The sequence below is a fragment of the Apiospora hydei genome (genome assembly GCF_038363865.1).
Source record: "Apiospora hydei strain CBS 114990 chromosome Unknown utg000005l_segment0_segment0, whole genome shotgun sequence".
NCBI classification, from domain to species: Eukaryota; Fungi; Ascomycota; class Sordariomycetes; order Amphisphaeriales; family Apiosporaceae; genus Apiospora; species Apiospora hydei.
Genome location: NW_027117364.1, coordinates 4,383,539 through 4,408,107, shown reverse-complemented (window position 1 = coordinate 4,408,107; position 24,569 = coordinate 4,383,539). Strand labels below are relative to the sequence as shown.

At 52.8% G+C, this 24,569-nt stretch overlaps 3 protein-coding genes across 3 annotated transcripts; 1 reads left to right on the top strand and 2 right to left on the bottom strand.

Annotated features, from left to right (window-relative positions):
- Positions 1 to 4,892: 4,892 nt before the first annotated feature.
- Positions 4,893 to 5,660, bottom strand: PG997_006853 (uncharacterized protein; the record flags this gene model as incomplete). Its single annotated transcript, XM_066811168.1, has 2 exons — positions 4,893 to 5,474; positions 5,556 to 5,660. The coding sequence occupies 2 exons, from the start codon at positions 5,658 to 5,660 to the stop codon at positions 4,893 to 4,895; spliced, it is 687 nt and encodes a 228-aa protein (XP_066670091.1).
- A 6,233-nt stretch (positions 5,661 to 11,893) lies between these two features.
- On the bottom strand, positions 11,894 to 12,721 carry PG997_006852 (uncharacterized protein; the record flags this gene model as incomplete). Its single annotated transcript, XM_066811167.1, has 1 exon — positions 11,894 to 12,721. The coding sequence occupies one exon, from the start codon at positions 12,719 to 12,721 to the stop codon at positions 11,894 to 11,896; it is 828 nt and encodes a 275-aa protein (XP_066670090.1).
- A 2,188-nt stretch (positions 12,722 to 14,909) lies between these two features.
- Positions 14,910 to 16,465, top strand: PG997_006851 (uncharacterized protein; the record flags this gene model as incomplete). The annotated part of the gene is made up of 3 exons (XM_066811166.1): positions 14,910 to 15,750; positions 15,785 to 16,281; positions 16,379 to 16,465. 3 exons carry the CDS (start codon positions 14,910 to 14,912, stop codon positions 16,463 to 16,465), a joined length of 1,425 nt encoding a protein of 474 aa, XP_066670089.1.
- Between the last annotated feature and the right edge of the window lie 8,104 nt (positions 16,466 to 24,569).

Sequence of the window (24,569 nt, the reverse complement as noted above, 5' to 3'; positions counted from 1 at the left end):
ACCAGATGGCATGCTTCCAGAAGGGGTGATTTCGATATACAGCAGTACCCATACGGTTAGGCCTGGGTGAAGATCACTCCCCAATCCTGACAGTCCCTATACAAAGCTTCTGGAATACGTACGGAATGGTAAAGTAGTGGTTCTAGATCAGGCCGGCCACGTTTTTTTGCCATGCGACGTAGGGACGCTTGGGATGTTTGCTGTATATATCCAACAGTCATTGTATATGCTGCGGTGATTAATGACTGCAAGTCGTCGAGGGGAAGCGGGCGTGTGGTTGGCTATCTGAACACACATGCACGCACTTGTCCAGCAAGCAACTTTCAGAACGACTCTTCCCTCCCTCCCGGCCAAGCAAGGGGCTACGATAAAACCCAAAAGAGCGCAAGATGCGAAAAAGATAAAAGTCCCTCGAGTCAATACATATGAACGAGGTTAGTTAGGTATGCAGCAGCAGCAGCAGCAGCAGCAGCAGCAGCATGGCGAGCAAGCCAAGACATTAGGCGAAGGCAGCGTCTTTCTGTTGCTATCCCTCGGCGCTAATGTATCCATCCGTCGTCCTTCCGACAAACTGGCATCACTGTTTTTACCACCGATGTACGGCCCCAAACGTTACAAATCAAACTACTCATCGAGCATCAACACATGAGACGGTCACCTGCCTCGTTTCTTCTGGGTCACGATGAACAGACAGCTAGGTCACTTACTCACTTTGGCCTCCCAAAAAGAAGAAAAAAGAAGCAAAAGAATGAAAAAAAAAGAAAAGAAAAAGGGTTCATTGGCCCAATGCAACGATAGCCACCGGGTCCAGGGTCCTGGTCTTCCGGGAAGTGGGGGCCGGAGTAAAGACCCAAAGCCGGATGGATTCAACGTGGACACGCAACAGGGGTGGACGGAGGGATTCGAACTTTTTTTTCTCTCTCTTTCACATTATTGATTTGCCAACCCGTCGGCTATTCAATTGCTAATTGGATATTCACCGAAGCGCCCCCTTCACCGACCTGCCGACCTCTTCCCTCATGGGGAAACGGGGTAAGTGTTCTTCCTCTTTTTCGGCAGTCTTCTTTCAATCTCATCTAGGTACTCTATCGTCTGTCCCGTACTCAAGTAGGTATGGCCAATCTGTCTAGAATGGAATCCCTTTTCTGCTCCCTCCCTGCAAAGTACTTGAACGACCACCAGATCACTTGACTGGTGACTGGAGCTTATAATAACTCCCGGGGCCCACTTGACCAGACTGCCGCGGGTCGGTTCTCAGATGTCGAAATTAAATACCCTATATGAGTACCAGATATAGGCCGGCTGTGGAATTGGGTCGTTCGCCGGCCTACTGTACTTCCGCCGCCTACTGCAGCCCATTCTTTTTAGATAATAATAGTGCCGTGTAGCAAGCGCGCGCGCCGTATATCCTTCCGTACACAGTGAGTAGCAGTAGTGCACGTAAGCAAACAAGGATCCGGTGTTGTGTAAAGCAAGGCAGCCAAAGAGAATAGTCCGCAAGTGAAAACCTGTGAAACATCTGACAACCGGGAGAGGGTATGGTGATGTGCGTCTCGTCCCTCTCGTAACGGGACCCGTCTTGCCGACGGTGTGTTCACCCGCGGCTGCGTTCCCTGGAAGGGCCAGCTCAGCTCTATTGCGTCAAGATCCCTGATCGACAAGGAGAGCGTGTATGTAGTTCTGACATGACATCAGCTCAACGGATATAGCGAGAGAAAAGGAAGACCAGAGCAAAAGGAAAGCCGCCTATGGAAACAGACGTTCGCTACGTCATTCATTACTGGAAGAGAAAGCGATGACAGACAGTCGACAACAGCCCATCCCGGCGGGTTAGTAAACAAGTAGCAACCCAAGTTTATTAATAAATAAATAAATATAAACCAAAAAGCACACCAGCAAAAAAGAAGTCGACGAACAGCTCAGCGGCCGAAGGGCACTAGCGTGCTGCAGCTAGCAAAAAAGGTTGACGAACGGCTTCTCGTCTTGCAGCGCCTCCGGAATGTCGGAACAGCCGCCAGCCTCTCTGGTCGCCTCTGGTCGCCTGTTCAGTGGGCGCGGCGGCGGCAAAGCAACACGAAGAAGGAAAAGAGGCTGGCTGGGCCGGGCCTGGGTAGGTATCCGTAACCCAAAGCGTCGGTGTGAGTGGCCAAGGCCCCCCCTAAGACTACTCGGGAATGCAAGGTGAGAGAGCCGGTTGGTTGGTTGGGTTGAGTGGTGAGTGAAAAGGGTTATCGTACTTTTTTCGTTGCTCTCTCTCTCTCCTTCCCGCTTTGTTGTTGTTGTTGGTTGTTGCGACATGCAGTTCAAGGCCAAGTAATAATTGTAGCTCCATTTTCATTGAGGATCGGAGTTATCGGCATGCTACGCTAGAAATAACCCGGGTCTCAACATTCAGCACATAGCCACGTCCAGCGGGCCTTGTTGTATATCTGACACACGTCGCCTAGCAGCAGGTGGCATTGGTAATCAATTCCATACTATGTAGTTGTAAGAGCAAAAAACGGGAAAGAAAGCCTCAAAGTTCCGACGACGACGACGACTACGATTTGCTATCTTCATATGGTTTGGCAAAGTGTCACCATCAGAGGGGGCGAAGAAGGGAAGGGGGGCGGCGCGCGGGCTACACCACAGCGGGCTAACTGGCTTGCATAAGGTGCTAGCGAAAGGTGAACGACATAGATATGGGGCATGCACTCCTTGCACCACTACTGTACATGCTCCTACTACTTACTCCATACAGACTACTGTACTGTACTTACTTAAATCCGTACATTTGCAGGAGTTCGTCGCGTGGCAGCGCAGTAGCCAGGGTGGACAACAGACCACAGGACAATGGCCTTTCATTGGCATACCTATACGAAAAATTAACAGGTACAGTCAGTCACTTACGTACGCGCATTGGTGATGAACAGTGTTTTTTTATTCCGTAAACTAAAATACTTAGTCGACCTATCTGGATACCCAAAAGTGTAGATCTTGGTTTCCGCCTGGAACAATACTTATTATTAGGTGAAAAGGGACAAAGAAACAAAAGGAAGAGGGCATGTAAGGTATGTAGTCAAGTAGTATTGCCCGTTGCTGCCCAATGAACGGGGGCCCACCTCAGAGCAAGCCGCAAGCAGGCATGAAGAAAAAAAAGTAGTCAAGTCAAAGCCGTGCTAACGAACAACGGTCAATGCCCTTCCCCCATGTCCTAGTAACCGTATTATCAAAATTACTAATATCGAATATGGTTAATTGCCTTCTCTCCTTACTCCTCCGCCGCCGCCTGCCTCCTACTCCTCCTTCTTGCCTTTGTTTGCCCCCCCCCTTTCCCCTCGTCAGCCGAGTCAAACCTGCCTTTGCCCTCGACTAGCCTAGTGGGCGAGCCCGGCACGCTGTAGTGGTTCGTTGGCAGCGGACTACTGCTTCAAGGCATGAACAAATGCCAGCCCGGGGGGCCAATGAGGCGGCAAGGCGAGAGCTGATCGCTTTCCATTAGTTCCCCCCCAGCCCTAAGAAGGGTGGATGATATGTAAGTGGATGTAGATGGCCTGGCAGGAGGATCGTATAAAGATGCGTCAAGCTTGGCACGATTGGCACGAGAGAGGGTTAACGGGGGTGGCTGCCTGCTCCAAAGCTCCAAGCTCCAGGCTCCAAGAGAAGCAACAGCGACGAGCTGTCTGCAATCCCTTCCGAATGGGCAAAAGACCCCTAGGCAGAAGAACCCTGTGATGAGGCTCGTCCTTCCTTGTTGCGTATTGTATCTGGCCAAGCCCATAATAGGTGTGACGTTTGCACGGGGAAAAGCAGATCATAATGGCCTGGAACCCCCAGCTCCGAATCCCAAACTGCCCTGCACGGGGCGCAACTTGGCTGCGGGACGATGATCTCGACGAGGGCTGCGCCTGTTTCGTACTGAGCCGTCTGTTTTAGAGCTGTGATTGTGGGGTTGATTGATAGCGCCGAGGACCGCAAGGCAGGCACTCAATTTCCGACTACCCCTAGTCCGTCCGCCATCGAACAACAACAGCAGCATCCAGTCCAATGTGTACGGCCAAGCATGATACACGCATGTCGCCTACGCAGATAAGATGGATTGCCGATCAGCTTCACCGAGCCTTGGAGTGCCCAAAGGCCAAGTTTTTTTCGTCATGGGCAGCAGTCAGCCAGTCACTGGGTTCCGATATGGCAAGGGTGGAGAGACATAGACTTTTGCCCAGCAATTTGAATTCAATTGAGCATGTGTTGGCTCGGCCCATTGGTTGTAACGCGTGTGAACGCAAGAGGTATCTGGGGGATCATGTCCCCATGGGGGCCTGCAGTGCTCGACAATGGAACAAGTATCCAAGTTGCAGGCAGGTAGGTACGTACTAAGACTGGACGTCTCACAAACATGCCGTAAAAAAGACATTTCAGACAGACGGGGTTCTGATCCGAAGTCACGAAGCTCGCCCCCTCCCCGACGCCAAACTATATCCTCCAAGACATCACCACTCCACCGGGACTTCCTGCCGCATCCAAGGCCAAGGACTCCCGGCTGCCTCTGCTCATCCTTGCCGTTAGTATTCGAAAGGGGGTAACTAAAAGAACCTTGCGCCCGTAGATGCCTCTTTTTTGATCGTACGCCGTTCGCCAGACCGAAAGCTGGTTGTAGATATCTCTGATATGGTGCTGTGGTAAAGATGAACGTATGATGTGTGTGGTATAAACAGGGTCTCGACCAAAGCCGACGTCGCGGATGCACACAGCGCACCTTTGTGCGTAGTGACACCGACCGTCTCGGGTCTCTGCACAACCCGGCTCGATACGAAACCTGGGAAGAGCGTGTGCGACCGAGTTGTCGCCGTGAGGTGCCCTTCCAGAGCCCGCGCGTTCCTATCCCCGCGAGCAATGTAGGTGGCGCGAGAGGCTTATAATACGACACAATTACGCTTGCCTTTGCCTCCTGTTTTCCCTGTGCGTGCGCTCGACGCGCCGTTCGGGGCGGGATTGCGGCGATCTTGTTGCGTTGGCCGCGCAGCTGCTTGTCGCTGACGACGGAGTATCCGTACAACATCGTAAAAGGCCTTCTCGACATTGATGCAGTTCTTAGCCGACGCCTCGACGAATTCGCAGCCTAGTTCGCGTGCCAGAGCATGCCCTTCTTGTGTCGATACTTCTCGTTCTGTCACGCGGTCGCTCTTGTTGCCGACCAGCATGATGGGGACGTTGGCGTTAGCGGCCACGTTGGATATCGGGGACCCGGGGTACGTCGGTGATGCGTTGACGGATTCCTTAACCCGCTGGATCTGGTGGTGAAATCTCTTGATGCGTGAGAAGGAGGATCGTGACGATATGCTGTAGACCAACACGAAACCTTCGCCGTCCCGGATCCACTGGTCTCGTAGTGCCGTGTATTCTTCTTGGCCGGCTGTGTCGAGCACCTCCAGCATGCACGCCTGGCCATCTATCACAACTTGCTTTCTGTACGAATCTTCGATCGTGGGGTCGTACTACATTCCAGTAACAGGTTAGTCTCGAGCCGAAGCGGAAGCTGCGCAATTGGGCGCCGGGGCGAGAGGGGGACGACCTACAGTCTCGACGAAATGTTGTAAACACAGTTGAATCGTCAGAGCTGTTTTTCCAACACCACCATCACCCAGCACCACCAACTTGTACAATACCATCTTGCCCGCCATGGTGGAGGATTTCGTTTATCTTCCAAAAGGCTCAACCAGGCCGTCAATTAATCCGTGTCCTTGCAGTAGGGAGGAGACGAGACAGTGGCGGACGGGCGTTGCGTTGTTGTAGGCTTGGTTTTTTGAGCGTCTGTCCAAAAAGGAGGGGTCGGAGACGGCCGCAAAGCCAATGTTGGATCCAAGCAACTCTCAAAAGGTTTGGAGCGACGGAAAGCAAGCGAACGTATGGTAGCGTCCAGATGGGACCGACTGACCGACCAGGCGACGGACAAATAGATCGATAGACGACGACGATTGGGCAGATTGGTAGCAGTGTTTAGACAGCGTGCACTTGGATCTGTCGTATCCGGTCGCGATCACTGAGGAAAATGCGGAGGCCGCTTGTGATTTTGGAAGGCAATCCCGGCTATCCAGAGGGTTCAATCAGAACAAATCACTTGGGATGCTTGCGTAACGGGAGGCGGAAGGGAGGGGGGTAAGAAGGGTGCAGCAGCTGATGTTGGAGGGATAATAGGAGGAGGCGTGGGAGTGAGAGAGGGAGGAAGAGGAGCAAGCGCGCACTGCAAGAGATAACAAGACAACGTGAGAGTTTATTGCTTGTCTGGTTCAGGGATGGGGTTTTGTTGATGTGGTGGTTGGTGGTTGTTAGGTAGGTAGATCGGTAGGCACGCAGCAGTAGTAGCAGCAGTAGCAGACAGCAGCAGCAGCTCTCTCGGGTCAAGTCAAGTCAAGCTCAAGTCAAGAGCGAAAAGAGTTAATAACAACAACGAAAGCAGACTGGGGAACTGCTCTGGCCGGGTGGGCTGGGACTGGGCTGGGCTAATAAAATAAACCGGCAGCAGCACGCAGCAGGAAAACAGAGGGGTTTGGTTCGTGTGTGGGAGAAAAGAGGCAGGACGCTGGAAGGGATAGCGAGACTCGAGCTCGGGTGTGGAGAAGCCAATGTAAGCGGGAGAGAGAGGGCGAGGGAAAGAAGAGGGTCTGAGCTTGGACGGTTTTTTTTAGGAGAGAACCAGGCCCGGTCGTGGTATGTATATGCGCAGTAGGGGACAATACCTTATATACCTAGTCGCCAATGTAATAAGGGACCGGTCCTTCTGGGAGATGGTGAGCTGCAGGGTTGCGGTACAGATGGGAGATGGCAGTACCTTGGGTCGCCGTGTATGAAGGCATGTAGCAGAGTATCCTGCTTTTTATTCTTTCTGTTTCTTCGCGAATTGGAGGGACATGGATCCAAATGATGACGGCCCAGACAATCAGGAGCAAAATAAGGTAGGTAGGTCAACGAGAACAAATCATGTGCTGACTTTACCACTTTACCAGCTACCAGCTACCAGCACCTGCTGCCAGCTACCTGCAGTCAAGCATGTACATACATGCAGACAGATTAGATAGATCAATAGATATACTCCATCTGCGTACAGCCTTTGGACTATCAGCACAGGTACATACATGATGATGATTACGGAATGAATACAGGACGAATGATAGCGACAGGTAGTGCACTCAATCGTATTTGGGATAGACTTCTTAAAAAGGTCAACTACACAGCTAGAGAAACGCCGACGAGGCAAAGCACAAACGGCTAGGCAGGTAGGTAGACAAGTAGACCAGCCAAGAGGAGCGTAATGAGCTCTGTTCTTGTGCAAAAGGCACCGACCTACCGGCCTAACGACCCATGGCAATTGGCCAAGGATCAAGCAAGAAGGGCAAAAAAATTCCTGTGCTCAAGGGTCAAGGATTACAAGCAAGCAAGCAACTGGCTGCGAACCAAGTGGAGGAGGGAAAAAAGTGCCGGGGTTGCTTTTTGGGGGGGGTTGTGGCTCAACTGGGGGGCCAAAGAAACCAGACTGGGAACTGGGGGTGGTCGGATACTGGGTGCTGGGTGCTGGGTAAGTAGTAGGTATCAGAAGAAGTAACCAGCCCAGACTCGGCTCGGCGCTTTGCATTGAAAGCAGGCAGGCAGTAGCAGTAGTAGCAGTAGTAGCAGCAGCTAGGCCAGCTCACAGATGCAGATTCTAGGTACATACTTAAGTAAGTAGTGACGCAAGAGAGATATCAAAGCAGAAAAGCACCTGCATCTGGCCTCCCTCCCCTAATAACAGCTAGAGAGCAGGAAGGACTAGACGGCCTAGCTCCCGTCCCCAGCACCGTTTTTTCTTCATCGCCCAACCCAGCTCAGTCAGCCCTTAGGTTAGTGGGGTAGGAGATGCGAACTTGGGGAGGAAGTTGACCTCGCACGCAAAGCCATCGTGTCATGCATGTACATCAATAGTGTCCCTTTATGAACAGCTAACGGGCAAAAAGAGGGAGAGACTATATCCTCCAATGTTGCAATGCTATGTTGTGTTCTATGCGTTGCGTTGCGACAGGTCTCACTCGGGTAGGTAGACGGACAGATACTCCGGTATGCCGTATGGCTGACGACCCCCGAAACCTTATTGGCCTGCTTTTCCGCGCTTGTTCCTTATGCGCGTGGTGTTACCTTTGCCATGTTCGCTTCTCTTTCTTTCCTTCTTCCTACTCCCACCTGTTTGTCTCGCGCTCTTCTGTTGGGTAGGTGACGCTAGGCGAACAAAACTGATGAAACCAGAGGGCAAGCAATGGCTGAGAAGATCGCACGGAGCCGGAGACTTGACCGGTGGGAGGTCTGTGTAAAAAAAGCTGTCGTTGGCGTTGCAGAAGGGCATATGATAGGTCCTATCGCACAGCACACGCGCTTGCTTGTGATGTTGTTAGGTCAGACAGTACCAATAGCACCCGGCGTGACTGTGCAACCCATGTTTATGCCCATGGATCTAATCTGGAAGGACAACAGCAGGTTAAGTTAGGCCTCGAGTTATTATAGTAATACGTAGGCATATATAGAAAGAGCTTGTAATGGATGCTACATATTCCCTACTAGTAGTAGAGCGCGACTAAAAAGCACAGAAGTATCCAAGGGACTGGATTGTAGCCAAAAGTGAGCATGGGCTGGCTGCAGTCACAATAACGCCTCACCTGTTCTGGGGCCAGTGACCCAGCAGCCCGTTCAAGCTTGCTGTTCACCAGATATGAACCTTAGTGACTATCCTCTTCCGCGGAATGAAGCGATAAAAGCAATCAAATGCAGGATGGGTCTGCATATCATTCAGGGATCCCTGGCTACGGAGGCCGTTACGGTTTTTGTGGGAAAGCAGCAGTCCTGTTCGGTCAGTTGGCGTGTAGATTCCAGGTTACAGTGGCTATTGTAATTACGGCACTCGGAACAATAAGCCACGGAGCGAGAGCCATTACCACCGCGGACACGGACAAGGAACAATAACGAAGCCATACTAATTGCCCGACCACGACTCAGAATATTACGTATCGTATCGCATCAGAACAGCTGTTGCTACCTTTTTTTTGGCCCCTCCCTCTCTCCCTTCCCGGATGTTGCCCAACGACCACGACCCGAGTTATCGACGGGTTCGCTGGTTGCAGGATGCAATGACGATCTTGGAAAAGGAAAACCCAAGCGCACCGCACGGCTGGTGACTGCCTTTGATCGACAAACCGGCATTAGACATACAGTAGTCGTACCCATACATGCCATACGTACGAAGATATCTTCACACAACCCCGCAGCAGCAGCAGCCCAAACCCCGAGATGGCCGACGGGGTCGAACGGAAACCGCGTCGGGGTTGGGGATGGGGATGGGAATGATGATGGGGGATATGATAGGGCAGAGCTCAGCTTCGAGCCGCCCAATAGCAGGAATATATCACATCTCGCTTGCGGGTGCGCGCGAAGGGATGGATTATAGCAAGCGGCCTTGCCTCTTGTGCTGTGACGGTCGATTTACGGTGGGCACAAGCAAAAGACCCGTCTCCAGCCAAGGCACACACCCGCCTGAACGTTTCTAACGGGCTGGAAGAGCCTGCTGCCTACCTGCGCTTGCCGCACGGCATTGACGCTTTGCAATGTGACAAAGGCTGCCTACATGCAATTTACATAGCTACCTACTCCGTACATGGATGGTAGTATCAACTGATCGTTCCCGACCCGGCCGAGGTCCAGAGAGACGGCGAAACAAGAACCAGAGGAGAAAATACAAAACAACTGGATACCGGAAGCTAGGCCGATAGTGAGTGATCCCAAATTCCTTATATAACAGGGTCGGGGGTCGGAGAAAAGACGAGCTGCCACGGCCCACCCCACCTGCCCCCCATCCATAATTGATGACCGATCCTGGACATGGCGCCATAAATATCCAACAACCAGATTACTACTACTTACTAATACGTATAAGTATGCATGTATGTACTTGCTTCACTTACGCGAGCACAGTATGACATGTCTGACGGCATGTTGTACTCGTTTCCCGAAAGACCAGACCGGGAGAGATGGGAGAATGTTTGCTTGAACACGATCCATCGCATTGCAGCAGCCATGCTGAAGTCAAGTACTTGCTTGCATGGCATGGAGCATGGTTATCTCGTAAGGAGAGAGATCGATGATATGATATGCACCACCTTCCTTCCTGCCGTTTCCAACTGAGCCTCAGCCCCCTGCTTGCGCATTAGGAGTTTGTCCTGCTACCCTAGCCGTTCCATGCCTTCCTGCTAACCTGCATGCCTAAACGAAACGAGATATCAGACGATCCATTCTGTCGGGACCGCTTCTTCACAGAGATCAAGCATGGCAGAGACAATACTGTTGGTCTTGTCCCGATTGCTGCGGCAAGCGTCTAATGCTAGGAAGGTTCATCGAGATCGTCGCGCTCTCTCACACACACGCCCTCCTCTTGCTCTTCTCAGCAAGCTGAAGTATGGTTCACGATCTTCGTTGCTGAGCCTCTGCAGAGGCACCATGCGTGCCTCTACAACTGACTGCCAACCCAGCCTTCCTCAACGTACAGACGGACCTGGCGTACCTACTATGGTTCAGCCACGGACTCATCCGGGCTCACTGTCACGTTGCTTGCGATACCCAAGGACTTTATTATGGGATGTATGTACAGGATTCCCCAAGGACGACTAGACTGGGAGGGAGTTCACGAGCCAACCTCCAACAAACGGAAGGATGACAGCACGGTCATTGGCTAGCGTGTATCTGCAAAGCAAGAACTCCTTCCATAGCGTCTGGTCCGTCGTTGCCTATCAATCCGTGCCCGAGATGGATGCACGAGCCCCAGCGTGAGCGATGTGGCGGACTAGGAGTCTCGTGGGGGTGAGCGCGTCTAGGCCATCGCCGCCATAGCCACTGCACTGTTTGTGCGACAAGGCCCGTCAAGTGGCCGAAGTTGGCCGGTCACGTTTGCAATCGGCTCATCTAGCCGAGGCTTTCTCTGCTCCCTGAGGCATGGCGGCCTCGATCTCCTTGTCTCTCTCTCTCTCTCTTTCTCACGTTTTCTCCCCCTTCGCCCCCGAAACGGTACATCTAAGCACTTAGGATATATGACCACCTCCTCTTGCCTGCCATGCTGGGCATGTTGACCGCCTTGCCAGAGGGGAGTTACATTCAACGGTGAAAGAAATGTCTAGGTGGTGACACACACCCACGTTGTATGTCATTCTACATTGGTTTGCCGAATGGGACGGTCTTGATTTGCTTGTGGGTGGTCGAGAAATAAGCCCGATGGCTGACATACACTGGTGCCAACCACGCCAAGATTTATTTTTGCGATTCATGCAGCTTACCGTCCGTGGAGACGCCTTTAGGCTATTATTGTCGTTCAGCTATAATTATGTATACCGAGCATGAACTGGGCCTAGCAACCCCCCAAAGTGGCCAGTGAGCTACATGTACCTGTATGCTATACTTATAGCAAACACAGAAGAGGCTACCCACACCCCACGATACGATAGGTACAGTAATGTGCACGTGGGACCTGTATTCTGTATTCTGTTCGTTATGGAACCAACAAGGCAGACACCCGTCACCGTGGAGCCCAACCCCGGGTACGCTAGGTTCGGCACGCTCGCTCGACGTACACGCACGCAGATGACTCTGGGTTGTCTCACTTGCTTTACTCCGGTTATCTGTGTAACCAACTAGCATCGCACGTGGAATAGTGGTGCGGGAGAAAGGGCTTGGCTACGGGCTGACCACTCCCTACCCAACTCCCCTTCTTCACTGACTCTCGATTTCTTGCACCAACCATGTGTTAAGAACCCCCACCACCACCACTATTTCCCGAAGCTGCAAGCAAGGACGGACGGATTTATGATCTCGATGTGTTCCGCCAAGTAAATGATCTGGATATCATTTCCTACCCGGAGATCCCGAGTCGTCTCGCAGCCTCTACGAACCCATCCTGGTCGGCGGACACCCATACATCGACCCAGGAGCGCGCTTCCTCGATCAGCTCTGGCTGAGACGCCCAATCCTCCTCCCGGTGCCGCTCTACATAAACGGTCCGGAGCCCGCACGACCGTGCCGCCTTGAGATCGCTGAGGTGCGCTGCCACCATGGCGCACTCCGCCGGCTTCCGGCCCAGCGCCTCGACGGCGCCGAGGTAGGTCTTGGGGTTGGGCTTGTAGGCCCCAAAGTCGGCCGCGGAGATGAGCCAGTGGAAGCCGAGCCCCGGCCCGTGCTCGTTCAGGTCCCGGAGCAGCTCCTGGTTTCCGTTCGAGAGCGTCGACGTGATGTAGCGCGTGCCCAGCAGGGCCAGGCCTTTGGCCGTGTCCGCCCACGGCTGCAGCCGGTGCCAGACCAGGCTGAGCGGCCGGGTCTCCTCGTCGTCGCGGAAGAGCCCGGCCAGGCCCCAGCGCTCGAGCAGCTCGAGCAGGCTGTCGTAGTGGTGCGTGTCGATGTCCTTCCACGCCGTCTCGCCGGGTACGAACCCCTTGGTAAACGCGCCGTAGCTGGTCCGCCACTGCTGCGCAAACGTCGCCCAGTCTTCGTCGGTCAGCTCCGCCAGGCGGGCCTGCAGCGAGGGGGGCAGCGAGTTGGAGGAGGAGGAGGAGGCAGGAGCATCTCTCTTTTCCCTGCCGCGTTTGATCAGTTCGGCCACGACGGTCGAGCGCCAGTCTACGACGGTGCCGAACACGTCGAAGAGCAGCGCTTGGACACCTGGAAGTGGTGTAGCGTCCGTCATCTTTCCTGGATCCGTTGACCGAGCCGCCGTGGGGGTGTTTTGTTTAATTAGGTACCGAGATCCTGATTTGTTTGGTGATCGAGGAATTGTATTCACTCGGGGTTACAGGTGGGGGAGGTCTTCTTTCGGCAATAAGCTTACCTTGCAGGTCTGGAGGTCTGGGAGCCTAGCGAATGCCGAGCTGGGCCTTTGTCTCCAACAAGTTGGGACTGCATCTCTACACCGTATCTATGTCATCCCCCACCTTTCAAGGTCTGCTTCTGCATGCCCGAGGGATGGGCCGAATAAGTATGCAGGCATAAGCAGAGCATGCAACGTTCCTTTCGTAAGCATGGGCATTTTCTATGAGTTTTTGCCGGACGGCAAAGCCTCTTGCTTGTCGCTCTGTAGCTCCAGCCAACAAAAAGCTGTTCATACCCCTATCTTGGCATGCAAAAGTTCCCCAGTCCACGTTGCACTTCCGTGTTGCATTGGCCTTTCGTGAAACCATAAGCACATATATCTGTTATATGAGATGTTCGGTATACGAAGGCTGCATGGAATCGACGAAGGGGTGCCGGATCTTAGATACATTCAAGATGATCAACAAGTACAGTACACTTTCATCATACCCCTGCGACACCTTGCCGGCTTATCGTAATATTAGAAAAGATATCACACATGCACTCGGCAATTCATGTAGAAACTGCCGTGCCAGATGGTTCCTGGTCGTTGTCCCATTGCCGTACTTTTGTGCGGAATACTTCCATGCACACCAAACGGTCTGCGAATCCCGATATGCAGGGAGTTGTGCCTGCGCGTTCCTACACCGCGCCGTGGCCTCAACTCTCGTCATCCCGAAAAACCTTTTAACCTTTCCCCCGCTCTATTGAACTCCCAACAGTAAAAGGTCTATGATAACGAAGTTCGGGAACGCGATCCACCCGCCTCCGCTTCGGACCCTCCCTTCGCGTCAAACCACGCGAGCCCGAGATTACCAAAGGCTAGATTACCGGGGACGTTTCAACGGAGCCCCGGGAATAGAACGGCTCAGGCCTCGTGGGAAACTGGGTTGATGGATGCCCATCTGCCCAACCATATCTGCCCAACCATATCTGCCCAAGCACCCCGCCTCGCATATATCCGACGCGAAAGAGGCTCTGCTTGTTAAGTATTGCCGGTGATGCTGGTAGTGCCGACTCCCGAGGACATGGGTGGGCCCGGCGCACTGGCGACCGATTCGCTATGCTCGGGGTGATGGATATAGAGGACCCCCTGAGTGCAAGTTCGATCCTATGCGGTTAGTAGCGCCAACGAGGTCAAACCTGGATGTGCAAATAACGGGAGACCAGTAAACAGCCGGATGACAATGGTGCCCACAGATGGCCCTCGGGGTAAAGTCCCCTAGCTCACGATGCTGCCGTGTTCCTCCTCTCGCACTCAGCCCACCACGCTTGTACGATAAGACTAAGGGTTAACATGCCCTGCCATGCTTAACACAAGAGCTCCCCGTGATCTCGGCATGTGCCAAGGCATGCTTAGTGCTTCCCCCGGGGGGTTTGTTCCTAGTCTTAAAGAGAGGCAGGACTCAATGGGGAGGTGATACATTTGGCGGTATACAAGGACTTTAGCGAGAGAGATGGGCAAGTCTGGCTGCCGAAGGACGAGGCGCGAATGATGTGTCCACATCCTGACAAGGTCAGCTGTCGACCGTGTCCCCATTGACACCGAAAAATAACAAAGACGAAGCGTGCGTAATGGACAGTTACACAAATGTAGAGTTTGGTCGTTGAAATTGAGTAAATCGCCTAGGAAGGCACAAATTACGTAGATATGACCGCCGGAACACTGACATGACCAGTCATCCAATCGGGTGAATGCGGTTGTTTGACTATGGTAGCTACGCTCGTGACCGGGTTCTCACGTCAAATCACACGATCGATAATCCTACAAGATAAAGCAAACATCAAATCATTATTTCCCGGTGTCCTGCGTCGGGTAGCATTTTGCATCGTCAACTTGGGTGCGGGAAACAACAGACGAGAGTGGGAGACTGGGCATAACCCCTAAAGACATTCGAACTGGTACTAAGCATTGACTTTGATGGGACACCAAATCGAGAGTCAGCACAAGTGCTTGTCGACAGGGTCACGAGAACGGGGTGTACCTGTGTGTAGTAGAAACACATCGACGACTGGCCCCGTACATCATGTCGCCTCACGCTCCCTCGGGGCCACGGAGGAGGCTCGGCCGTTGTCTGTCGCATGCCCTCCATATCAGGGTCCCTGTCTCCTTTCTCAACCCCACTGCTGGTTTCGTGGCCGTCAGTCGGAGTGGTGGCAGGGCAGCGACCCGAAGTCCTTACCGCCATTCCGTGGAGAGTGGAAGGAGAAACAGCTTATCGCCGACACCGAGCAATACGAATGGTAGAACTACTACCACCGACGGCAGTGCAACAGCTGCTGCAGCCGAGAAGCCATCACCGGGTACCGCCTACCATGTCTGGCAGACGCGCAATAACCGTAAGGGGAGACATGCTGTGGCTGTTCGGGTACCGTCGCATCTGGCGGGGACAGGTTTGGAGTTGCCGAAGGCCACGAATACCCCAAGGCAGATCCTAAGCGGAATCAGGAGGATGGCTGTAAGGTATCCGGTATGGGATGTATCTTACGATGTCGCTATCATGTTCACAATAGGCAAGTTGTCTCTCCCATCCCCCTTCCCCTTTCTACTTCTCAAAAAGGGGGTTAGGGGTCGCAACATCATTTCTGACGAAATGAGCTTCCTAGGTTCCGTGATCTGGGTCATCAACGCCTTCTTCGTCTGGCTACCACTGCAAACCCCGTCCACCGCGTTCGCGAACGAGACGAGCTTGGGCGGCGGGATCACGGCCTTCATCGGCGCCACCGTATTCGAGTTGGGCTCGGTTCTGTTGATGCTCGAGGCCGTCAACGAGAACCGCACCGACTGCTTCGGCTGGGCTCTCGAAAGGGAGGCTAAGGCTGCTACTCGCTCTGCCGAAGGAGGAGCGGGTGATCGGCTCCGCCTACGTCCGCATCCGAGTCAATGTGTGCACCACCACAGCAACAAGCGGTCTCTTCTCTCCTCTCCCAAAGTCGCGCAAGATGATGTTGACGGCGGTGGCGAAAAGAAACAGCAAGGAAAGAGGACGTGGCAATGGTGGCCCGTGGAACGAGCTGGCAACACACTACTTCCGCGAAATCGGCTTCCTAGCTTGCCTAGCCCAGTTCGTCGGCGCCACCGTGTTCTGGATCTCGGGCTTTACCGGCCTCCCGCCCATCTTCGACGCACTCTCGACGCCCGCGGCCAACGGCATCTTCTGGCTGCCGCAGGTCGTGGGCGGCACGGGTTTCATCGTGTCCGGCTGCCTGTTCATGCTCGAGGTGCAGCCGAGCTGGTACCGGCCGGCGCCGAAGGTGCTGGGTTGGCATGTTGGACTGTGGAACCTCGTCGGGGCGCTGGGGTTCACGGTCTGTGGTGCTTTGGGGTTTGCGATTGGGGATGAAGGGGTGGAATATGCGTCTACTCTGGCTACGTTTGTCGGGAGCTGGGCGTTTTTGGTATGGATGTTCCCCCTTTTTTTGGCCTCCGTCCTCCAAGGATGTTGTTCATGTACGTCATGTTATATTTATCGACTATAAGCTAACTCTTCTGCAGGTTGGAAGTGTTATCCAGTGGTATGAAAGCTTGGACAAGTATCCCTTGGTGCTGAGCAAGTCGATATCTACCATACCGCATGTCTAGATGTTTAATACGTTTCCCTGAACTTGAACTTATCTTATGGCTAGGTTCATCAGCAAGATTATTCTATAAACATCCCGAAATTCTTTTCATTTTATGTGCATATATACATCATATAAGAACCGCGGTTGCATTTTCTGCTTATCGAGTTGGTATATGCTTCCGATATTCTAACGAGTTCCTATCCTCCATGGCATAACTAGGTGTCTATTGCACAGAAAGTCCAAACACGTACTCACCGAAATAAAACTTGGTCGAGGCACAATGCACATGGCCCCTTCCCTGCCACCCGTTTGATTACCCCTGGATCACCATATCCAGTACGCATCAGCTGTGGTTTAGACCATGTGAGCTGTGCCAAAATGAACTCCCAATGGCGAGCCAAACCCGAAGTCTCCCGCAACCTGGGCCACATACCGGAGCATCAGCAACGACAAAATTTCCGAGATGTCGAGCTCCAGGGTCATCCTCCTTGCGTCAAGAAACGGTGGTAGTAATTACCAGTACGCGCAGGATCAAAATGTTTGGCCTCCCGCAAGCTGAACCTGTTCATCTCAGTCCACGAACAACCGCTTCACCGTTCAGCGCCCCCGTCTATTGAGAGATAAATACATATTCGATACATATTATGGTCTCGGGTGAGTTCATCCCTTTCGCCAACGACTTGCGTTTCTGAACGGTGCGGGAGCTAGAACTGCCGCAAAAACGGGATTGTGACGGCCCAGTTGTGGGAGAGAAGAGCTTTGCCTATCGGACCCGCGCTCCCGTGACGTGAATCAAGTCTTGACTCGGGATTTGTCAAAAATGTATGCGGCGAGTCATCCGGTGTATCAACTCTTTCCCGCCGCCTAGTGGAGGGACGCTTGCCCTGGAATTGCCGATCACTCCTAACCTGATACACATACGCATGCCAAGTATCTACGTGATCTGTCTCGTCAATTTTTGAAGCCGCCAAGGGTTCGTGGTTACATATCAAAGAAGAAGAAAAATCAAGAAGAGGGGACCCTCTATTCTAATCGCACGCACCATCATCATCATAGGTGAGGGAAAGCGCAGGGCTGGCTAAGTGATCCGAGAACAGAGTGGACGCAAGGGCCGACCGATTGATTTGACCCTCTCTCTCTCGCGCGCGCGCGTGAAATGATCGTCAGGAACGCCGGGCCTGAGCCCTTAGTTCCTCCATCAGAGACACGGGAGTCTTGACCTCGGTTCGAACGTCGCGGACACTCCCCGGACCATGCAGCCATGTGAGCAGTGGGAACGCCATGTGTGCGGTGGAAGCATGGAATCACATACATTCTCTTCCAAATCGGAGCAGATAACGGTTGCCCTAATTTTTCTCGCTTACCATTGATTGTAGACTGATCGTTGGGGATCAGATCAGACGATTCTAGTCCCGCCCCAATCTTCCATCACCTTTTGCTATCACACTGAACCGTCATCTCAGTCTACTGATGCAGTGCAGGGGTGACGGGTAGATACGGGATGGAGGAGAAGGTCCAGCCGATTGTGTCTTCTGTTGGTTTGGTCGTCTTTCTTTCAACTAGCTGTCTAGCTACTTAGGTTACACACATGTTTGCCCAAACTTCGTGTCATAAACTGGGGGTAACTGAGACGATGGGTGATAGAATTGCAAGTTTGCTGCCTGCTAACGTCAAACCCATTCACCTCGGCGCCTCCTTGCTCGGCCCTCAGTGCCCCGACCGCGTGGTTTACGAGGAGCAATGTTTTGTTTGCTTGCTTTGCTGCATGCATGCGTCCTTCCAGTCCCAGAGAGCCGGTAACACCCCTGGTCAGTAACAATAACCAGCAGCCTGATATGATTTATCGAGATTGACGACGGGGGTTTACCTAAGCATCCATCTTGGAAAGGAAAAGGGGGGATTGAGCTCCTGGGGGAAGAGAGCGAGAGCAAAGCATGCAAGGGGAGCCCAACTTTCCCAAATCCAACGGCCTGGATTAAGCATATTGACGAAGCACGGGCTGTGTCTCGGACATGTTGCGCAAATGGTTTGCCTTTTGTGTGTGTGTTTTGCTTTGGGGGTGGTTACACGGAGAGGCCAAGAGCTGAAGTGATCCCTCCTCTGATCCCAGACTTCTCTTAGCCACAAAACCGTTTCCAGTCAAAATTGATTGCGCGAGCGCGTGAGCAGCCGCCGTTTAATGACACCTTTATTGCAATTCGTATTAGGATATCATCAGCGAGAGCAGGTAATTTCCAAGTTACCGGCATTCTGGACTGGGAATGCGGAACGTGGCCTGGTCACGTAATTACGTGCTCATCTATCTCTTTCCTTCTTGCCCATCAAGTGTCTTCCATAAACCTCCATTAAACGTGCATATGTATGCAGTCAGCACATAATCTGTAGTACATATGTGCTTTTTTTATGCTGGGCTTCTTTCCTTTTGTCCCCCAAGTCGTGTCTCGCTCAGGAACGGCCCGGACGGAGCACACACACTAACGTTCACCGTGCTCGCTCTGCAACATACCTTTAGGAAAGTGTTATAGTAGGAACTGGTGTATGCACAGGGTATGCACAATCTCGTGTTTGACGTGCCAAAAGCAAAGACTTGTAGAGAGGCCATGCTACTCAGTCGATGGGAGCAGCAACCTTACCGTGAACCTGATATACATGTTTGTAAGTAATTGTGGCCCCCGGCGTAGTTCGGCGAATCGGAAGTGCACCATCCGCCGCTTTGGGTAAGGAGGAGGAGGAGTGAGGAGTGAGTTTTTAGATTGGCGAGGTTATGTTGGACATTGATTTCCAATGATTCAATTTATTTCTCGACCGCAGCCGGCTCTAACTTGGTAGGATGGTTTGCAGCAGGGAACAAAACTGGAAATCGGAGTATATGAAGTCATTAGGCCGAGCGGTTCGTGAACTAGAATCCACGACTAATAAGTGGCGGCCACTCCCTCGATGAAGATTGTTAGTAGGCAGACCTAGGCCCCGACGGGCCGCCACGGCACGGTTGGATAGTGTGTCGATGGCTCTTTAGCCGGTCCTGTTTGGTGTTAATTTAGTCCCGTAACACATAGAAAACTGCTGCTGTTCCATCTAGACTGAGCCAGCCACAAACCAGCCTTTAGACGGGCTGAATTGCTTTTTTCCTTCTCTTTTTTTGGAATTCCTGCCGTTTCACGATCTACAGCTAGTTAATCAAGAGACATAAACCTTGAACGATGCCGTCGAGAAGCAAACAAATCGGCACCCGAGAGGCTGGATTTGGACAAAGGCTGGTCAAGAGGGGTTTACTTCGATGTGATCTGGCTTGCAGCTTTTAGCACCATTTGATAGCAGCTCTTTGCGAGGGCGGGGAAGCGGGCGAGGGCGCCGCCGCTCGACCTGATCAACCAAAATCTGGTAACTAACTGCAGCAGGCCGCTGGCTTGCATGTTTCTTTTCACCTAATGCGTGGCCGTGCTTCCCGGGGTAAAGTGGGATATCGAAGGAAAATGAAAACCAAAGATGCAGCAAAGTCGCAAAACGGACGGACGGCGAAGAAACGTGAAGGACGCACAGAAGGGCCTTGATTCCAGGTCGAGTTGAATCTTGGGACGGACTGATCCCGATGCCACCGTCCTCGCGCCTGCCTTTTTTCGTCGCAGCCTAACCCTTTTCGCGCGCTGTCGCGCTGTTTCTCGCTGGAAAAATTGGGATAGAGTGCCATCCAATGGAACCTTGGACGAAGATCCAGAATACACACAGACGTTGGCCTCACTAGGATGGTGGTATTAGGTATTAGACCGAAGCGCGTCATTTCCTTTGCCGGTGTTGGGTGTCGATGAGGTTTTTTTCTCTCTTTCTCCTCTCTTTGCACTTGTCGCCGTCCGATATGCACTAATTTCAGCTAATACCAACGTTGCATGCGTTGAAGATTCTCTTGGGAATCGGGTTTAGGCCAATCGAGTACGAAAGGCTTGACCCTAATCGAGACGGAGGGACGGGAATGACTGAGATTGGTGGGAAGGCCAGAAGCCCCGATGCCTGGAAGTTTGAGCCGTTGCCGCCGTTGGTTGCGTTGCGTTCGAGGCCCCAAATTGTGTGACCACGCCTGGCCCGTCACAACCTATCGTCGAAAGGGGGCAGTAAGTCCGACAGGATACCGAGGGCTGCGATTTGGTAGCGACAAAGGATTTCAGGGCATGCACGCCGCTGAGCTGACCAAAGCCACAAGCCTGTCGGCAGGGCGCTTCTGGCTTGACGGCTTTTTGTTGATCTGATTAGCTGGCGGTACTCATGGCCAAATGAAAAGCTCACTGGCTCGCCCAGAATCGGCGTTGATCAATCCCCAGTGGCAGACAACAAGGCACTCTCACGCAATGTTCCTATTGCATACCAAACTTTGGAGGTGGAAGGTCCTGATTGATTACGTAGATTGGAACTCCATTCTTCAATTGATGATCAAGGCCAGTCTTGGGTAGGGCCCACCCGCAGCAGCCAACCTTATTGCCCTGATTTTCTTTTTAGACCTGCCAACTCGATGCCTGTAGCCGATGCACAGCACGCCTGCAAGGTTATCGTGGGCTGTCACAGTGGGCCGACGACTGGGGGTGCTGGATGCTATGTGGAGGATGGTTCGTTTGCGGACATTGACAGATGACTCGAGAGGAGAGGTTCCCGTCGGCACGTGGGGTCAATACCTGTAATGCATGAGGCGTACGGATATATTGGCATGCTGATGAAGAGTTTTGTCGGACTTAGGCCGTGAGAGGGAGGAAGGAAGGGAAGGGAAGGGAAGGGAAGGGAAGGAAGGGAAGGGAAGGAGAGATGAGTATGGACGGCACGTTGGGATCCGTCACCGTCAACCGCCTCACCAGCACGACTTCTTGCTTGGCTGGCATGCGGCGCGGCATGGTTAATCAAATCAGGGTCTTTGCCCCCTCTGCCGCCTCTCCTCTTTATTGCTTGAGAGAATGGGGACAGATTGCGTCCCCGTTCGTGCGCAGAGATGACCTCTAGGATAAAGTGAGTTCAAGTTACCACTTACATGTCATGATCAAAATAGCATGGAAGTTGTATTGGTATTACACGGGCACCGCACCGTCAGTTCTTAGTGGCGTTCCCAATGAGGGTCGTTGGGCATAATAACGAGCTGTCTTAAGAGCCGGGGACAGTTGAGCCGCGCACGGCGTTCAACTGATAGGACATTGCCCGCGACTTACACACGTGTTAGTAATTGTGCTATTGTTGGCAACTTTGATGAACTTCATCGGCTGTGACCTATTTACTGCATCGAAGCCCAAAGCCCGCCATCCCACGCCGTGGATGCACGCCTAATGCACGCCGCTGGCACTTGCTAACTTCCAGGTGCAACTTATCTCACCCGACTTCGTTTGAGATTGACCATCCCGCACAAAGGCAATTTAGTGTCTGCACGCCTGCCCTGTTAGGAGGTAAGGTACACGTATCTTCAAGCTGTCCGCTGGCAATTGGGTACGTGGACATTGATGTATGTGCAGCAGACGAACATGTCCAGTGCTTTGCCATGATCCTGCCTTATCACTGCATATTGGAGCTGAATGCTTGTGCTTGTAGGCACTTTGTTCGCAAATAAGACTTTGTTATCTGCTATACGACGTACATGCTTTCTTTCACGGTGTGCTTCGCCATGGGATGTTCGTGCCATGCAAGATGTTGCATGGGTGCTTGGCCCAAGTTGGTAAGCCTAGAGCAGAGAGTGTGTGGAACCGTTTGTTTGCACTGACGGACCGGGGGTCACCTCTCCTCATTCGAGAGTCGATCCAATATGATCAGCACCCGAGAAATTGCGCTTCTTGTAATGGACGGTGACCCGGATTCTTATTCGACGTCACCTGGAAAGCCTCACTCGCATTGGGCTTAGCCGTTGGCCGCATGGAAGGTGATTCCTCACAACACTAGCCTATGGAACATTGTGAGGGAATTGCAACGCTGCGACGCGGCTGGGACGAACATGCTGTGCTGCACTCATATCACACGCGCAGTATCCTTTCCGCGGCCATCTTCTCTCCCTTCCAACCACACTCGGTATGTTGACCGTGGCTGGTGGAAGCGTATAGTAGGTCCCTGAGTCGTACTTGCAGGCGGGACGCATCAATTGGCTGCGGATGTTTTGAACTCACGTCTGCAGGCCTATCTCGCAGTCATGGGGCAGTAATCCTCCCCGGCAGGTTCCGTTGGAGTGAGAGGGCCATTTGGTCGATTGGCTCATACCTACTCGTAGGCTTGTCGGTCGTATAGCAGTCTTGTCTCCTTTTTTGCTATCGAGCAATCACCTGTTAATTCCAGGGTCCTATTAGTGAAACCCCTGGCACTCAGTAAAGTTGGTACTTGCTGACTATCCGGCGCTCTGGGAACCCTAGGGAACACCCTGCCCCTGGCGAATCCTTAGCCCGCCCACTCTCAGGCTGGTCATCAGACTCGAAAGGGATAAGGCTCGTTGGGAAATTCAGAGACTCGGAGCTTAGAGACACGACGTTGCAGCGCCCAGGGGGCCTTCATTTCAACGAGGAAGCCATGGTGTCAAAACTCTGCCGGCCGTGTTCTGCGGCATGCAATTCGTTGCAGACATACACTATCCATCTAACCTACGCCTCCAAGTAGGTGCATGCATGCATGCCTACACGTAGGATTGATTGATGCAGAAACAGGGGAAAAAAGAGAGTTGCCTACTTACCAATTGTACTGTACATCCCGCGAGACCTTAATATCAATGGCGACACCGAATTTAAAGTAGGGCCTTCACTGTACCTAATGACTGATGTCGACTTGACTTGGCTTGACTTGACTTGATTTGATCTCTGTCCGCCAGCCCGCTTGGCTGCCCTGCCCCGAAGTTCTCCAACTGGTTCTCGCCCACTTCTTTCAGTCGCCATCAATCAATTTAATGTATCGATCGCAAGCGAACTCCGCGCTCTGATCTCGTCGTGGCACCCACGGGCCACGCTATTCAACGCAAGCTGCATGCCGCATACTGCAATGACCAGCGGCCTGCACATCAACCTGGTATCCAAGGTATCCTTGTCCACCCCGGCATTCCAACCGAAAGCCAACCCTAGGATCGACTGCTAGCACCTCGGGGAGCACCTTGGGCAGTAGGGGAACAGGTTGTCCAGTCGTGTGCATCTCGGAACACCTGGAGTACATGGCACTACTCATCACGCTTATGTATGGGCCGCAGCAGCTGCAGTAGCACTCACCCATTGATGCGTACAATATCCGCATCACCATCTACGGTACCTACTACAGCACTATCTCTTTGCTCGTCGCCAATACTACTTGCCAGGTCTGGGCCGTCCGTCTGGAGTGGGCAAGGAAGTGGATATTATCATTACAACTAGCGCCGCACTCTTCCTCTCCTGGTCTCTTGCTTGCGCTTGCAAGAAGCTCTCTCCACGAGTTCAATCATCTTTTCTTTTCTCTGCTGCGTTTCACAGGCCGAGCTCTGCCATTGAAGCTCTTGACAACCGTGCTCGCGCAAGTCTGCCTCGGCGCTGTGCCATGTACGACTGCTCCTCGACTGCCGACTTGTTTCGTCGTGGGTGAAACCTTTTTGCGCAACCCTTCGCTGGGCCAGGCACCTCGATAACCCATCTACAACCCAAAAGTCGCCCACACCCACAAACCCAATCCGCCCAAGGTCTAATCGACGTTGAGCTGATTCACTCGAATTGGATTGTTGCGGGGAATCGTAATCGCAAAGGCACTTTCTACTTTTCCCCCTCGTTGCCGGAGAGGCTGGCAAAGCATACTTCGAAACGTAGGTCTTAGACGGGGAACTGAGGTTGCCTGAGTTGTCTCAACTCTACGTCTCTTTTGTGTGCAGTCTGTCTACTGCCCGGGCTCCCGGACGACAAGACTGACCAGAGTGCCATTGCAGTTCATGCGTCAACGTCCTTCGACAGCCCTGCCGGTTTTCACTGCAGCTTCGCACTTATAACTCTACGGCCCCCACACGTCGTTATCGCTGGTCGTATTGTTCTTGTCAGCAGAACCTCAAGCTAGACGGTGACCGTTACCTGGAAACGTCGAGCTCCAGAGAATAAACGACTGGTCTCTGACTGGTCCGCGCCAACCCGCCATCTGCACCAGGAAACGCTACACTGGACGACAACTCGGGCAAG